The sequence below is a fragment of the Opisthocomus hoazin genome, chromosome 21, assembly GCF_030867145.1.
Source record: "Opisthocomus hoazin isolate bOpiHoa1 chromosome 21, bOpiHoa1.hap1, whole genome shotgun sequence".
In the NCBI taxonomy this organism is placed as follows: Eukaryota; Metazoa; Chordata; class Aves; order Opisthocomiformes; family Opisthocomidae; genus Opisthocomus; species Opisthocomus hoazin.
In genome coordinates, this window is record NC_134434.1 from 10,124,221 (window position 1) to 10,142,660 (window position 18,440).

General features: G+C 39.4%; 1 protein-coding gene across 1 annotated transcript in view; it reads right to left on the bottom strand.

Annotated features, from left to right (window-relative positions):
• Positions 1-18,440, bottom strand: part of SMURF2 (SMAD specific E3 ubiquitin protein ligase 2) — a 67,437-nt gene that overhangs the window by 26,395 nt on the left and 22,602 nt on the right. Inside the window, exons 2-5 of the mRNA XM_075440646.1 lie at positions 12,292-12,330; positions 10,643-10,751; positions 2,181-2,314; positions 1,002-1,067 (exon numbers count right to left, since the gene is read on the bottom strand). Coding sequence (XP_075296761.1) covers positions 1,002-1,067; positions 2,181-2,314; positions 10,643-10,751; positions 12,292-12,330 — 348 coding nt within the window. The remainder of the gene's footprint in view (positions 1-1,001; positions 1,068-2,180; positions 2,315-10,642; positions 10,752-12,291; positions 12,331-18,440) is intronic.

Here is an 18,440-nt window from a genome sequence, read left to right on the forward strand (position 1 = left end):
CTGCACAAACACTTGCAGATCAGACGCTAGACAGATGGTTAAGGCAACATAAAGCGGTAAAGTCAAGGGTATTATTCAACAGAGCACTCCGAGGAAAGCAAACAAATACACTGAAGCCCTTATTTGCTGACTGATATTTCAATAGTTTTCTCCAGCTGACAAAACAAGAATGCTGCTTGGATATTATTTGAACTAAGAACTGAACATAAAACTGAGCATACAAACTCACTTTTCTTTCCCCCCATGTCAAAACACTCTCATTAACATCTTGCTCCTTATCCTGACCGACTTTTTTTTTTACTTCTTAATTGACCTACTAGAAACACTGCCGTCTGAAACAACTGACAATGCACCAAAAAGAGTGTGCTTATGAAGTTGTTTGTGGGTACTTGTTTTTCAATTTGCCAGCTTCTTTTTAATCCTTCAGTTATTTAAGACTTCTTAGTTAGCAGAATGACAAAGCACAGTTACCGAAATTGGTGACAGACTTACTAACCTGTGAAAATGCTAAATGAATTGACCAAGTCGCCGCAGACAACAACTCACTCCTGTTACAGCAAGTTGTTTTACCCCTTCACAAAACCTACAGGGAGCACAGCTTTGCTGGAAGTCTCGATGGCCAAGAAATCTGGAGTCAGTTTTCCACCGGGAGTTCAGGCTCAAACTGTCATCATTCTTTATAGGGAAATTAAAAACTTCCTAAATAAATTTCATATTATCTAAGGTCTTATCTGTTCCAACACTTATAATAATATTTGGGTGGGTTTGGTTTGGGGTTTTTTGGCATGGTTTGTGTGTTGTTCTGTTGTTTGTTTTTGTGTGTGTGTTTTTTTGTTAATTCTCTACATACAGACTTCTAGCTTGAGGTCCAAATGGCTCTGGCAGTAGACACTGAATTTGGAAAAAAAAAAATTCAATATAGAAAACTGACATCTAGGAAGAGTGTTTCTATAGCTACTACTAAGCTCCAAGAGAACTAAAAGATAAAAACCCTTACTTACCTACTATCTGTCCTCTAACAGTATCATTGTCATTTGGCCCAAGCTTGCATAGATCCAATCTCTGATCTACAAAACAAGGACACAAAATGCAAGTCATACAATATTTTGCTGCCTTTGAAAGGTACACTGAAATAGAACAGAATTCAGCCTAATGTAAGATGGTTAAGACTTCAAGAGACAGGGGAAGGGAAGGAAAACTAAAAATCTTCAGCCAAGACTTCGTTTTTCAGAATTTTAAAATCAGAAAGCAAGACTAAAATACTTCAACACTTTTCCTATTTCACCAAGCTCTTTTGATGAATAGAAAATTATATTCTCCTAGTCTGGATGTCTCATGTGATTCTAAGAACTCTTTTGAACTCTCTCCCCTTGCGAAGACCAGCCACTGTCAAAATGCACTTCCAGTTCAACACTAATAGACAGAACTACCTAAAACTGAACAAAGCAAAATGCACTGAAGCACCAGTCTAGTGACAAATATTTAAAAATGAGAATTTCACTTACACCTTTATTGACAAGGAACTTGTTATCGAAGGCAAAAATCACAATACTTCTCTAACAGCATGTCACTTTTTCCTTTTTTTTTTTAAGTGCTCTATATAGCCATTTTTTTGTTCAGAAGTAAACGACATCCAATAGGATAATGAGAAAATAGCATTTTACATGTTAATTAACTTTTGAAAAAGTAAATACAAAGTGCTGCAAGTATTATAAAGCACCTAATATCTTATGACAAAATTTACTAATTAATTTTGAAGGCCCATTAATTTTTAAACTACAAATCTGGCTTCCAGACAGATTTACCCTTTCATTTACCCCTTAAAACTTGCATTTTTGAAGCTAATGAAAAGATAATTTAAAAGTAATTAGAATCTGTCGTCCTTTATAATTCCAACACAGTAAGTTCAATCTTGACAACCCACAACCAGACCGTGGCACTGAAGTTACCACTGTGTATAGTAATGGGGCAAAGGAACTGAAAAGCCAAAGGTAAACCACATTCTCTAACCTACCCATACTATCCTCAGCGACAAAACATCGTTACAAACTACCAAATCAATTGGTATACACAAGCTTCATAAAAAACAACAAAAATTCAATTAACTGCCACTCTTCAAAAAGTCTGTGCACAACAGTTTGGTCTGAAAGAGAAGAAACACCAGCCTTTAGCTTACTTACAACCAGTGTCTTTAAGGCGGTTGATTGCGTTTGAAAGAAGTCTCACACAACCCAGAAAACCAGCTCCCTGCTTTTTATGAATTTTCTTGTGATTCCACACACTGATTGTTATTGAATCCGACTTCCCAATATATCTGAAAAATGTGAAAAACAGTACTGTGAATGGCACTTACTGAATACGTTGAAGATGCTCCAGAAATCACCTTGCGGGGAAAAAAAAGACTATCAACCATTACATTAAAAATTTAACAGACACTGTATCGCCAAAAGAGAGTAAGTCATCTTCAGCGAAGATGTACACATTATACTTTAATGAAAGCATGTCTTATGAAGGAGTTTACTTGAATACAAACTAATCTAAAATCCTGATTCCGGAAGAAGACATTCACGTGAACCCGAATCCTACCAAAATCTGTTTAGAATGGTAAAAGGACCAGGCTGTGGGCTGGCCCGGTCACCAGGTCTCTTCGAGCATCTACAGACATGCTTCACCTCATGCCTATGCCCAGCCTACCCAAAGGGAACAGCGATGCTCGTGGCAGCACGTCTTTGCAAGCTGTTCGACACAAACTTATCAGTTTAGCATCCTTCTGCAGCCGTGCGTCTGCCGCCGCTTCTCAGGCTGCTCTTCCACCCACCGGCAATGCAAATCGCCCTCACTCACAGCACTTCTGAGTGCTCAGGTAAAATGTAAGGTAAGCCTCGTCACACATCTGCAGTTAATGAATCTTTGGGAAGCTAATTTACTATTAAGCAAGCTTCAGACAGGCCCAGTTTATAACACACATATTTGGAATGTGATCCACTGCAAAACGTCAACGCAGTATCCCAAGTGAGACGTGCCACATCCCCTCCCTGCCCTCTGCTCACATGTGCACTGATCACCACGGAAATGCTTCGCACACCTAGAGCTGCGTTTCACCAGCACGGGGAAATCTGGACACCGCAGGCTATTTTACTTTTGCTTTTTTGTTTGAAGCGTTGTTCTTCAGAGGCAATTACTTTGTGAGCTAGTTCTTATTTTCAAAACTTTCAGAGGACTATTTCGACAACACCTAAGATACTTCCATATTGGCAATAACTGATCTATTATAGTTATTCCAAGTTGCGGAAAATTAATTTGTAACTATGGCTTAGATTCCAAGAACTGCCTGTAGTTCTCCATTCCCAGATAACCGATTCTGGCCTTCTGTAGTTTAGTTCCAGGTGCTTTTTTGTTTTTGAAGGAAAACTGATTGAACACACTCAACCAACATCTAAATACATCTCCCCCACTGACTAAGACTTGATCACCTTTAAAACATCTTAATATTTTCATAAAGATAGAAATGATACTGTCAAGGTTGCCAAACCAAACAACTGAACTAACTGTCATGGCTTAAAATTGCAGCTGTGATCAGCTAAGTTCTCAATGAATTATTCTGTCCTTTTTCCTTTTCTAAAAAGCAGAACTTTGACAACTTCTTTTTCCCACCTGCAGACTGTAGGCACACACCCACGAGCATGGTTTAAAATAACCAATGCACATTTAAAAAAAAAAAACAAAACAAGACAAAAAAACCCAAACACAACACAAACTTCATACAAACAAGACTCAAAAACTTTGGAATAGTAAACTGATTGCATAATATAGGTCAGATTTTTGGCCTTACAACCTTGACAATGCCAATTTCGCATAAAGAAACGAGAGATGAAGATGGGTATTCACGTGCACAGTTGCAGTCTACAATGTTTCATGTACTTAAAATAAATTCTTATGAGAACAAGTTAGGTGCACTTAAAAATAAAGACTTATCATGACCTGTCTTGATTTTTCCAGTTTTCCTTGTTGCTTTAAAAAAGTCAAAGGTATATGGTTAAACACAATTTCATAACAGAACAGTTTGAATAATCTGTAGAACAGCTGAACATACAATACAGTTTCCAAGAATTACTGTAACATTTCAGGGTGAGGTTCTCATGGCTGAGATGCAGACAGTAAGCCATCCATATCAAACAGGTGAGGACTTCCATAGAACTACTATAACCTACTCCAATTTTTGCACCGGAAAACCTGGTGATTCACACATTCAAAGGAAATGAGCAAGACAAGCTGCATTTTCCAAATAAAAACATATGTATTTTTTTTTTCCCCAAAGGAAGAAAAGAAATAGTTTAGTAACTGCTAGTTGGCTTTACAGCAAAACGCTTCATCTATATTTCTGCACAATTTCAGACAGGAAAATACATGGTTGCATTTAGAGAGTGGCGGTAGGACAAGCTGACATTTCCAATTCATTTGGTGGGTAAGTTACATTTGTTTTACATCATCTGGCAATACAGTTCCAACATAAAAGCCTGAGCTAGGAATTTTATTTGTTATTAAAAAAGAATGTTCCAAAACTTAAAGTAAGTTTAAAAAAAAAAACAAACCACAAACAGAAACAAAACCCACAAAACCCCCATTTTGTTGATGCCTGTCTTTTCCTCCTCATAATTAAAGCTCTTGGAGCTTCCCCCCCCTCCCCCATCAGCAATATCTATTTCACAGCTTCAGTACTTCAACAGAAGTAACAGGATTAGTATTAACAGAAATTCAATTTCCGTATTTATTTTGTTAAGTTCCATATTTCCTGAATCTGTAAAATTAGGGCTCTGGATAAGAAATGCGTGTTTGGAAATTCCAAGAAAAATGCTTACTCTTAGCACTTCCCCTTCTAAACAAAAACCGAGTACATGCCATACTGGAAACCTTTAACATATTTTAATCAAATTTTAAAACACAGGGACAATTGTTACTTTGTCTAAATAAAATTATCTTTGCCAAGGTGGTATTTCCTTCTGAGTCAATATAGGAGGGCTTGGTGTGAAGTGACTTTTCATCCCCTTGGCATTATATACTTTCCCTGAAGAGTTCAGCTTTGTAGAGAAAAGCAGAATGAAGAAAGTGGAAAAAAAATTATTCCTGAAAAAACACATCTCTTCCTGATCACAGGCCAGATGTACTCCCTCCAGAAAGAGAGAAAAATGCAACATCAAGAGGTATGAACTCACGCTTGGAAGCCAGGAATTCCCTATTTCTAATCCATGCTGTCACACAGACTCTTTTTATGACCTGGACAAATTACTTGAGTTTGTTTCTTCATTTTCCTATTTCTGAAATGTTTCTACTATAATGGTAGGCATATGCTTCAAGGTATCAGCTGTTTTCAGACCGGGGGAGAAGCGGGAGTGAAGAGATGTAACATAAAAATATCATCCCAACTTTTTCTCTTCTCTGTTCCTTCACCCTGACATTGCCCTCATCTCTGGTAGCAACTGGAGAGTGTGTGAGCCTCTGGCACAGTCAGAAGAGAAGCAGGCAAGGGCAGTGGCTTAGGCAGGAACATAGCACACACATGCGGCACCGACTGGGTGCTCCCTTCTCCTCCCCAGTCCTCCCCAGCCCAATGTTGAGCGGAGCCTACAAGACACAGTAAAAGCAGCTGCACCAAGCAAACTGAGCTTCTGCTCCAGGTGTTCTTAACAGACCCACCTAAGAAGTTCAGCAAAGACTTGTACGCTGCACATGCTGTAGCTGGAACAGCCAGATCTGCCGATACGGGCCAAACACGACCCAGAAATGCTTTCGCCCTAAATGCAAAGCGCATCAGCTTCATCAAACTGCTCTAAACGACCATGTCAGGAAGGCAAAGCTGTTGCAAGGAGCTGTTTGACGGTTCATCAGGAGGCTAATCCAGGATGGGGTAGTCTAAACCAGCACTAAGTAGAGCTATGCCTTCTCTTCCCAAGAAAAACCCAGGATCATTAGCAATAACTAGGTAAAGTCGAGTTGGAGAGTCAGGGGAGAAAGGTGATTCTGCCAGGACAGCACAGGGGCTTGAGAACACGAAGGCAGCAAACAGCACTAGAACCTGCGGCGAGGAGGATTTTGGGAAGAGTTGCAGAAGTGGGGTTACAGTCATGTTTGAGAGGTGTAACACAGGAGAGCAACAAGTCCATGCTGGAGCCTGGTGGTGCAGAATTGAAAGGCACAGAGCAAAGATGGGACCAGGACTAGGTTTTGGAGGAGATCATGGTTCAAATATCTCTTAGCGAAAAACAGATGCTATGACTTGCTATGCCTTAAGGGCAGAGACTGCTGGGGAGGGCTGGACTAGACTAGACAGCACAGGTGAGTGTGGGAAGGCCGCAGGAGAGATCTAAGCTATCACAGGACAGAATGAAGGGGAAGGAAGAGAAAAAGGCGATTCGTTAAGTTTGCTGGTTTAGTTAGTGTTTAAATGCTTTGAATGTGAGAAGGTCTGTAAATGTGTTAACTCTGGTTATTCAAAGCTTTGAGGAAAGGCCTGAACAATAGGGAAAACACAAACAAGGCTGAAAATAAGGAAGGGGAATACATCCAGGGCAAGCATGGTATTTTACTGACATTAAACTGCACCCAGACAGCAACTATTTGGCAACTTCCGTTGGAAAGCCTCCCAGATTTCCCCCTCCCCTTACACACACCCATTTAGACTGAAGAATTTAAGCAACTAATTTATTCATCTGCTTCCTTTCATGCTAAGATCTCAATTAAGAACAACATAAGGCAAAAGTAAACCCTTTTTTTTCTTGATAACACTGCAGATGTCTTTAAAAAGAAAAATCTTTTACAATAGAATATTTATTATGCTGAATCAGGTTAGCAAGACACAAAATTCCCTTGGAATTAGCAACTTAATTCACACATTATTGCATAAATACATCACAACAGATCCATCTTACTATACTATTTGCATATGCCAGCACATAATACATGAGACTTAACTGGCAGCAGTGTTAACCTGTTATACAAATCCCAGGCTGGGGACACTTCAATCTACCCAACACAGCAAAGAGATAGTTTTACTGCACATAAGCCTATTATCGTCATTTAAAAAGCACAAATCTTCATGGTGGGAAAAAAGCACAGGATTTTTCTTTTAAAAAAATTCTACATAACTGCACCTTCCTCTGGCTGATCTCCTATGCTGCATAGTAGCAGGGACAGGCGGGCTGCCACCGCGACTCCATCTGTTACGCTCGGTGTGCAAAGCATTCCCTGTACCAGTGGAAGTGTCATACGGCAGGGACCAATGTTCCCATGCGATGCCGTGTTGTTAGCGTAAACATTAGCAAGTCTAAAACCCTATCATTTTCAAAGGATGAGAAGAAAGATGAAGTCCTGCACTCTGTGAGGCCTGCCATCGGTGCTTAGCTACTATTCCTATTATTCTTCTATTTTTTTTCCCCCAAAAATAAAAGTTAATTATCTTAATATCTGGTGCAGATGAAAAGCCAAGATCTGACACCAGATATATTACAGTAAAACGTTACCTTAAAATAAAAACCCAGCGGTGAGTTGTTGTATCAGAGATCTCTATTCTTTCACTGCTGTTTTAAATAGGAACTAAAGACTAGGTGACTGATGTTTATAAATGGAAATGAAATTTCCATAGAGTAAGGAATAACAGGCAAGACAATAAAAGGGGTTAAATGATTATGAAGAAAATTTTGAGAGGGAGAGATTATTTTCAAATTACAAGGCCTGACATAATGCTGAATTTTACTTTGGATTAGAAATGCTTTGTATACTTCTGTCATCAGGGAATTCAACTGCCAGAATCAAGCAAAGTAATATTACCTACAGGACAAGTAGTTTAAATTTAAAATGTCCTAAAACTGAACACAACCTACGCTTTTTAGGTATCTTCTTTTCAAAAAAGCAAAAAACCCCAAAACAAACAAACAAAATGTTTCACACAGGTCTAAATTCCTTAAGACAATCCAACAAGGGATGCCCCAAATCTGCCTGAGTAAAATATTCTGCCAGAAACCCCATTTCTATCTCAGCCTATTACAACACGATGTAGACTGCAAATACAGTCCTGCTTCAAAGCTAAGACAACTACAGCATCAACTACAGCTAAGACAACTACAGATATAAGCATGACTTGTTCTATACAACAACATCAGAATACCTTCTCTTCATCCTTCCTTGAATATTACAACCAGAAAGCAATTTTTTCTAAAGATTTTTTTCCATTACTCTCATTTCATATTAATATCCTCCTTCACTGCTTCGTCTCTTCTCCAGAAGAGAAGCAAGTCTCCAAGTCAGTAGCCCGTGGAGCACTTACCATCCCCTGTAACCCATTCCTGGCAACTGCTCACTCACATTGTCACCACAGCACTTCAAACACCACGACACAACTGGCAGATACTGGGGAAGATGCAGGGAACTGCTGACATTTTCACCACAGAATTTAGTAGTAGATAACCGCCAAATGATGGCCCACCATTACCCCTTCAAAAGTATCCCTTCCCTAGCTGTACACAGGTTACAGGAAGGCTTTACACTTAAGTCACATTGGCAGCACCTTCCTTTCCACCTTGCTCTCCTTTCATCCCTGTAAAGCTATGTGTTACGCATTATGCCTCCTCCCTGGCAGTGTCCAAGGCCAGGCTGGACGGGGCTTTGAGCAGCCTGGTCTAGTGGAAGGTGTACCTGCCCATGGCAGGGGGTCGGAACAAGATGATCTATAAGGTCCCTTCCAACCCAAACCATTCCATGATTAATGATCATTAATGGACCCACCTAACTAAACAACAATAAAAGTCCATGCTTTCATTCCTGCAAGCAAGAGAGTATCGGTGGTACTCGGGGGATGCACTTTGCGGTCCAGCCTCACCCAGCGCAGTTGGGTTCAGGTACTCCAAGACCACATCATGAAGGAAGCCAAAACACAGTGAATGGGGATGATCAAGAGACTCACTACAAAAGATCACTCCTGATGCAAGCCAACATGCTAATGCAAGCACACCATTACCGACCCAATGCAACTCATTTAATCGGCAAAGAATTGCACATATTTTTTGCCCCATCCAGCTACCTCCCCGTGGGTTACGTGAATTGAATCCATTAACCCAGCAGCCAGCTGGAGGCAGCGCAAGGGAAGCAGCATGAATGTGTGCGGCAAATTCGGGAAGGGGGGGCAAAACAGGAGGGAAAGGGGGCCTTCCATTTTTGGGAGCTGCAAGATGAGTGCCATCTACTCTCGACTTTCACCATTAGGACACTGCATGGAATGTTAATTGCTGCTGGAAGAAACAGTGTTCAAGCTAGGCGTTCACAAACAGACGGTCAATCTTAGTGAGGGCGTGGAAGGGCAGAGGTCTGAAATTTGCATTCCATATGAATCAACACTTTGACAGGTTTAATAACTAAAAAAATTAACTTAGAATCCTTTAAATATGAAAAAGAGTAATTTCTGTATGAACTTAAACTTGTTTTATACCCATTTTTCTAACGAATATGAATTACAGTCTCACATGCAGGATCTAAGCTTGGACTGAGTTTGAGTAATAAAACTATAATATGATAACTTTCCTCAGTAAAAGTGCTATTATGTAACTAAACTGCCAACAGTATTTTATTAAGCAGTAATGAAAATGTTTTGTATACTACACTAAAACATTATGAACCATGACTTCACATATTCAGTCCTGGATATTCAAATAAAGAGTAGGTCAAGACATGACTTTAAACCAGGCCTTCCACATTTTGCTGAAAGACCTATCAAGCTGCTTTTCTTCACTGCGAAAAAGGGGACAACAAATTCTCTGTGTACTAACACTTGATTAGTTCTAGGTTTGGTGATGACCAAAGCTAACATAAATATACTCAAACAATTTCTAGTAATATAGATAGGGAACGAAGCCATGGGGAAAAAAGTCAGAGATCAGCACAATGCCTTAGAAAGAATGGAGAACACACTGAGGCAAACTGTTCACTTCTCCTCCTCATCTTTCATCCCAAGGAAAAAGATAAAGAATAAAAGGACAGAAGACAGGAAAAATAAAGCATGTACAAACACAAAGAAACCTATATAAAAAAATAAAAGCTTTAATAACTTACATTATACAGAATATTCTATGCTTTAGAAAGACAGAGGAAAAACATGACATATACGTGCCATACCGATTATACTGCTCAAAAGCACTGAAAGATGATCAAGTGATGATAACAACTTAACAATTTACAGTTAGAACATTTAGGACAGAAAATCACATACAGAATAAAAAAATTAACAGGAGGCACACAGAAGAAAAGACACTGCAGCACTGCAACAGATAAAAATAAGATGAAGAGAAGTTTGAGGGAAATACTGTCAATTATTTGCTTCATTTTGCAGAATTGTTAACATGAAAATATTACAATAAAATAATGCTATAGTACATGAAAAGCATGCTGCAGACATCATCACTAGAAAACCAAGTGTAGTGTCTAGATTTGAGAGAAATGAGAAAGGGGTATTATGATACACGTATTTTACACTCAAATTAATAAACTTTGGGATATTTTCCAAGCTGTAAATAGGACAGTACTATGAACATCTGACAATGTCTGTGTACTTAGAGGATCTCACTTCAAACCTTTGGTTATCACTGTTACCACCTACAGGTCATAATGCTGATTCCATTTTGGATCAAGTGTATTCTTCACAGTATCTGTAGAATGGCATTGGCCAGATCCGTCCACCACGACCTTAGCAAATGGATCAGGAAGCCCTAAGAGGAGGAAAAGAAAAACACCAGCAAATGGATCAGGATGCTTTAAAGTCCTGTATCATTGCAATCTTTTTTTTTTAAGTATTTTATTTGAAGTTGCCTTTTATTCATAAATGAGAGCCATATTTAATGAATGGGAATAACATGACATACTAAGCACAAGAAATAGCTAAATCAGACTAAGAAAAGTTTGTGTAAATCAGGTACTTTGGGGGGGGAATCTGACCACCTTAATCTTCCTAATTCAGGGCTGAGTAAATTCTCAGTACACAAAGAATTCAGCAAAAGGCAGAGAAAACAGATTTACACCTATAGCAAATTACTCTTGCTTTTGAGCTCCACTGTTTTCTGCTAGCTTAGTACCTCAAAGATACTCAACATAGGCTCAGCTGATCAATAAAAATCAGTACAAAGATGGTGCTGGGCTACACAGCTGAGGGTGGGAAAGAAGTGTGACCAGAGCAGCCCACAATTACCTATAATGCAACTGCCACTCTAACCAACCTATTAACCAAAAGGGATGGTCCCACCACTAACGCCCCTAAATCATGTGGCCTTGTCCCTTTATCCCCTCATACCAATTCCTCCCCTCATCCGAGTGCCCAGTGAATCAGCTGGAGGAACTAAAGCAGTGCAACATCATTCACATTTTCCACAGCACAAGTTTTGTACAGTTCCGCTTCCTCAGGTGACTCACGATGGAGCCAGCCACGCAGAGAGTGGCTCAAGACAAGCGTCAGACACAGCACGTGGGGATAAAGGCAAAGCACGTGGGGCAGGGGATGAACGGGACCTCCTGAGGTTTGTGCTCCAGCACAGACGTGCATCACAGATATCAAGTCTTGAGTTTTGTTTTTTGGGTTTTTTTTCTTTAAACTGTTAAACACCCAAAAACTCACAATCAATACAAAAACCCAGATATAAAGCAAGTTTTAGAAGTATCACAAATTACAACATAATTCTGCATCATCCTTTCTTCAAGTTCTTTTCAAAGTTTAGGTCTGATCTTTGGAATTCTTCCCACTCACATCTAGAAGGCGGCAGGCAGGTGATCTGCGTGTGCATGCCCACGCAGCCAATAACATTCCTTTCTGCCTCCTTCATCCACCTCTTAGCACTTCTTTCAAAACATTCTTAAAATTAATTAAAATCTAATTTCAGAGTAGGTAAGTATTATGGCATGATTATTAATAATTAAGATGTACATCTGTCTGCTGGACAATAAGTTCTTGTATGAAAAACATTTTAATAAATGTGGCACTAATTGAGAAACACGTAGTTTGCCTGAGAGAGTAAACTGGTTTCCCACTCCCATCAAAAAAAGAGAGAGTGTCAGGGTTTTAATTATTATTATTATAAATGTGATGAGTGTCACCTAAGAAAAAATTAGAAGCCCTGAAATTAAAGTGTGAAAACTTCAAAGCCCCAGCCCCCTTAATGCAAGTATCTCAATAAAACGATCATGCGCATACACTGATGTACACAACCTGCACAATATTTATCCTATTTATATGTGTATAAAACTTTGACAACTACTTACGGAAAAAATCCTTTTTCACCAAGTTTTTTGCACACAGTACTGTAAGAAAAAATAGAAATAGAAATTAGGTCAGCAATTCCTACTTGAAAAATAAAAAAAAAAAGTTACTTTACCTGTCCAGCACTGCACAAAATCCTGCTGAAAATAAAATGAATTAATATAAACCAGTTGTGCTCCTACATCACTTATACTGTCATGCAAAATAACTCCTGAAAGCTGAGCCAGAAGTGTCATCTTTTGGCAATTTACCTTTAGGTAGATTATAGTGCAAGAGATACAGAAGTGGTTTCCTCAGGCAATGGTTTCATACGCTCTTTTCCCCCCCCCTCCCCAAATGGTTTTGCCAACTCTGTGTTTACCTAGTGAGGGAACCAGACCATTTCTACCTAGCTCACCATACGGTGGCACAGAGAATTGTGCCAGTAAAATGAGTGGTGTTACACAAGCAGCGTTTTATGTTCAGTGCTACTGACCAGCAAAAGATTCCTTGACCACAACAAACTGTGCATTAGGCAGTCACGGCTTTTCTGTTAGCCTGCATGGAAACTGAATAGAAGTTTTTACCTGAAAAACATTTGGGTGGAGTAGACTAACTAACTTCTAATGCCAGGGCTTTGATGGCTCCAAAGAGATGTTTTACTTGTAGAAGCTGATAATTGTGTCAGGCTTTTTTTTCTTAAATTAAAAGGGAGGAATCTTTGCATTTGTCAACTGAAAATACCAAGGGGAAAACTATCTCATATGAGAATAGAGTAAATAATAAATAAAGTCAAAGGGGAGAGCTTTCATATAAAGATGCCAAGGTACACACCGAAGACTTCTCACAAAATGTACCACTGTTCAGCTTATCTATTATCACAGGTTTAGTAAGCAGGAGATATCAGATTCCCCTGTGAAACTTTAAAACATTTACTGCTAACACAAAAGGATTCTTGGGTATTGAGTGAAATAATGAATTCCTACAGCTAGCAAGACAAAAGGGGAGGGGGAAGACGTAGCTGGCCGGAATCAATGCTGCAGAAGACTCCTCAGCATATGATTCCCTTGGATATTTTTTCTATGAGATTGCCAGTATTTATTACTACTAGGAAATGCAAAGACAGAAAAGTGCATCCAATAATCTCATCCCACAGACATCAGGTAAAACAAAACAATGTTGGTCATGCTTTTGCCCACAGAATATCCAAAAACTGATCCTGCAGGGCTACTGGTTCTCCAGTTTCTTTTACACTGTCTGCCCAAATAAAGGCAAGCAGAGACAATCCCCGAGCGCTCTCACGGAGATTTCCCCGGTCAGGGCAGAGAGGCACCACCCTGAACAGCTCTCCATGCTAGCACAGCCAAAGTTACACATTATTCTAAATCAATGGAGTGAATGCTTTCCCAATTTTTACATTCATAACGATGTTGATTTTAGTGAAATTGCTTTCCACTGGAATTCAGCACTGTAAAATCCAGCTAAACCTCTACTCAGGTCTAATGAGTTTTGGTCCTCCATAAAACAGAAGGGGATACCTATTAACGACCACAGGTAGTCATAAAACAATCCCCTGCACCTTGACATACACCACAGGAAAGGGACACATAAGCTCCCAGGAAAGTTCCAGCATATTAGTTTGATCCAAGGGGGTGCTAATAACAATACTGTTAACCTGGAAAAAAAAAATTTCCTGATTCCAGGTTGTTTTTTCTGAAAGAAGGTAAAAAAATTATTTCTCTCCACTCAAAGACATAATAGTAATCCTAAAGCAGAGCTCTGTTCAAGGGATTTTCACCTAATAATTCCACTGTAAACAGCCAACAGTAGTAAAATACTAATAGAGCGCCAAATGTTTTAGGTATTTCTGATAGCTGGAGTTCAAGCATGTATAGGAAACAGACAGTCACATCACCGTCTGCTCCACAAAACATTCAAATAAAGTCCTTAGCATAGTGTAATAAAAATCCACAGTTACTAAAGACTTCCACGTGCCCACCAATTTAAAGTCTGCTCTATCCATACAATTAATAACAACTTAAAAGACATTTCAAGAAACAAATAATAAGACCAACTTCGAAAAATGCTTCTGCATTTCCTTAAGGTTTTATTACACCAAGAACACCCTCAGCCTGAGCTGTTAACAGACACCACTCTACAAGAGTTGACAGAGGTTACTGCTCACCAGCCACCTTCCGTCTCGTGGTGAAAAGCTTCAGGTAAAACAGATGCTTACATAGATGGTCACTTTTTAAAATATCTCAAAAAGATCTAATTATTTGCACAACCTCACCCATTATGAGAAACGGGAAGTGTCAAGTGAAGCCGAAGGTTTGAAATCCAACAATTAAGTTAAAATAAATCTACAGCAGTGAGCCATACAGTATGTTCCTGAAATCGTATAATGTCCAAAGTAAAAGAGGTTTGACCAATCTTTTGAGAGAGAAATTACAAGGTTAACTGATTACAAACCCTTCTTTTCAAAATATTAAGCAAGCCTGCCAGTGCAATTTAGCCGAAGTCTCATTTTTATAAGATTGGGCACACACACAACACACAGACTAATAACCGTCTCCTCAGCAATTAGCCACCAGTGAACAAACTAATACTTTTGGCTCAATATTTCCCTCTCTAGTAAACACATTTAAAGTCAGACGTCAACCCATTCTGGCTTCGTCCAGTTAACAAAACAGGAGAGACACTGAGAAATCTTCCATTCACAGCAGCCTCTCTGCCAGGTATTTCTAGGTGAAAAAGCCCAGGTCCCAGGAGCATCAGCTCCATTCTAAGTGAAACAGTCTTCTTCCATGCAGAGCCCCAGTCTATCTCAGGACTTCTTTTGGACAAAACTTTTCTCACTGGTGGGAAAAGTACCAGAGTTTATGCTCCACTTTTCTAACAGTTTCAACACTGTATTAAAACCTATTCTGAATATTCTGATAACCAACTGATTAATAGTTCCTTGAGAATAAAAGCTAAGGAAGTTTGGTTTCCTATGGATTTATGTTTTACGGTTGACTGCAAGCCCCAGCTGAGGCTTTTCCCACCGGCAGGGCATTTGGACAGACTCTCCCACGCAGACTCTCCAATGGTCTTGCAACCAGGGATCTCTCGCTGCAGCTTTTTCCTCTCATTTCAGGTCACTGCTAGGGTCTCCTCTTTATCCAGGCAATGATTCTCTTAAAACTCATGGGACTCAATTATCTTTGAGACCTCTTTCCTATGTCAAATTTGAGCCAAAGATTCAAAAAAACAGAAAGAACCATAGCAAGATTTATTTTTCATGACAAAGCGAAGCTAAAACGCTGATGGTTCTGGACCCAAATCCACGTCATTATCAGATCTACGCAGCTGCACCATTAACAGAGCTTCCAGAGGCACAAGGCCACTGAGGAAGGTTATTTGTTATTTGTATGTGCTTGCTTTAAAACATTTTTTATTAAAATAATTTTCACACAAAGAAAAGTCAAGCTATTTGAATTTGCACTGGAGGTTTTCAGAAACTAGCACACAAACCAATGCCTGACATTGATTTGAAAAAAAAAAAGGGGGGGGGAAGGGGAAGCATTGTACCATAAGTGCATCATCAAAAGACATTAATGGCTTCTAGTACACATATGTAGATAAAGTATTTATTACAAAGTATCAGTGAGTCAGCGGATAGCTATGTTTTGTATTTATTACAGACTTCCTGGGTAGTCTACAGAAAAGAGAACATCAATATTCCAGTATGAAGGAACAATATATACGTGCCAAGACAAACACGCACATCACTTTTATGTACTATATGTTCGTTAAATATCTTTTTGTTGTGCTTTATGATCTCACCCCAAGATATGCTACTCAGGTCAGTTCACAGAAACGTGAAAAGAGCACAACATAGTAAGCTACCTAATCTCCTTCCACAACTGCTTTGCTACGCATAGTTCTCAAATACTCAAAAAAAGGAATTAAGTGAACCACGTTTGCCAATTTCCCTTTTCTGATTTATTACTCCAGTGACTGACAAAGAATGGTTTACTGAAAAAATAATTTAACTATTGCAAGTAAATGCAAAATATTTAATATCCCCAAACTCCTGTAATCATTTATATGTTAGCTATTAAAATTTACCTGCAATTATAGACAGGGATGAAACAATTGGTTGAACCCACAAAAAAATTGAAAGGAACTGTGATTACTAAAAATGTGAATTTTATAGAAAGATAAACATTTTTTCTCATTTTCTGAACTCTTCTTACTCTTCTTGCGAGCTACTGAAGAACCCATGTTACAATTGCTTTTTACTTTGGAATAGTTTTTACAGAAAAATCAAACTTTTTATGACGTCAAACTATTGTTATGGAAGGTATCCCAGGTTATACATTACCACTATTTTATGTAAGTATTTAAAAGTATGTTTATTTCAGAATAGTAAGCATATATAGAAGATAAGGTCTCCACACTTGAAGAAGTGGAAAGCGGAGTGCCATTGTAGGAAGCTTGCAACAACTAGTAAAAAGAGATGAAGATCTATGAGATTTCACAGAATCGCCACATTTTAGATGCAATCTGCGAGGCTTCAGTGATCCCCTTCACCTTCAGTGGCTGCGTAACAGACCTAGAACAAGTGTTGAGGAAGGCAACATTAAGAAAGAAAATGTTATCTGAATTTAAGGCACTGATCTTGTATTCAACCCTCATGGGTATTTCCAACCTACATCAAACTGTTTATGTAACCTATATCAAACTGTTCACAGCCCATTTGTCCACCACGTTCCTTCCTTTCTTGCAAAACAGCAATAACACTACCTCACAGGTTCGGTTTAGTGTTATGTTACCTGTATGTTTGTACACTCTCATCTATCTGTCATAAAGTGTTTCTGGATTTATGACAAATTACAAGGTTTAAACACGTTTGTACTCAGCAACGTGAGGTACGAATACCTCAGGGCTGTAGTTGTAGATGATCACAACAGAACTATAATGGTTTTTAAATTTCTGTATTAAAATTAGTTTTTCTTAAGCCATCTTCTTCAGTAAATAATTTTTAAATGTGTATATTGGAAAGACACCGATACTATCAGTGAAAGATACAGGAAAGCAGGTAAGAAAATAAAAAGTAGTCACAAATGTGCACGAAGCGAGCGTACCATCTGAAGCAGCAGAAGGGAACACATAATCCACACATTTAAAACTCAGGAGGTGGCTTATTAAGAAAAGAACCCCCCACTCCATGTCAGACATCGGTAAGCAACCGACACTGCGCCCACAGGCAGCCCCGAGGTCAGAAGGGGAAGGAAAGGACCGGGTCCAAAGCTAAGATTATGTTTACTAATCTTCTGGCTTTTCACGTGTCATCACCATAGAAAAACTAGTTCAGCCTTCTGAATCAAACCAGCAGTTTTAACATCATAATTCCTGTGGAGGTTTGGGTTTTTGTTTTTTTTTCCTTTCCTCCAGGGTTTTTCTCCCAGAAAAAGTGCTTGTTCCAGAACACGTGTGACACATGGGATAGCAAGGAGAAGGACAGGCTGCCTACCAATTTTTACCACAATAGTTCAATTTGAAGACAAGTCTTTCTTCCCCCTACAGAAACACCATCTTTTAACGAAAGCCATTAGCATTGCTTTTTGTGATCGGATCCCGGTTGTTTGCACGTAATACGCAGCGCAACACAATCCCTGAAATAAGTCCCAGCTGTAGAAACACAATGCTGTGCTGTTGCTAATGTGCGCTGTACTGATAATGAATGGTCGTCTATGCTTTAATCTGAATAAAGCTCCCAACTGCTCTGTCTCCCCTTGCCAAAAATTCCCCTTCCTCCTCCAGCCTGTGGTCGCATTCCAATTACTCCGCTGATCGGAATGAGCCTGCCTGGGGGACAGGGAGGGAGGGATGCACGCGGTCGTGCCCGCACACCCCTCCTTGCCCTCGGACGCCTGCCCCGGCACCCAGAAACGGGCTGGGGCCTTCTGAACCTACCGCTGGCATGACGTACTCCTCTCCACCTTGTACAAAGCTCTTCGGAAATTTATTTATTTCGTTTTAGAAAAATGACGGGCAAAAAGCACACCGTGCACAGGTTCCAGCAGGACAGCGCAATACTTCAAGCGTTTCTAACAAATTTGTACTGTTTTCTTCCACTGTTGGAACGCTACCGAGAAACTTACATTTTTATGCTTGCATTCCC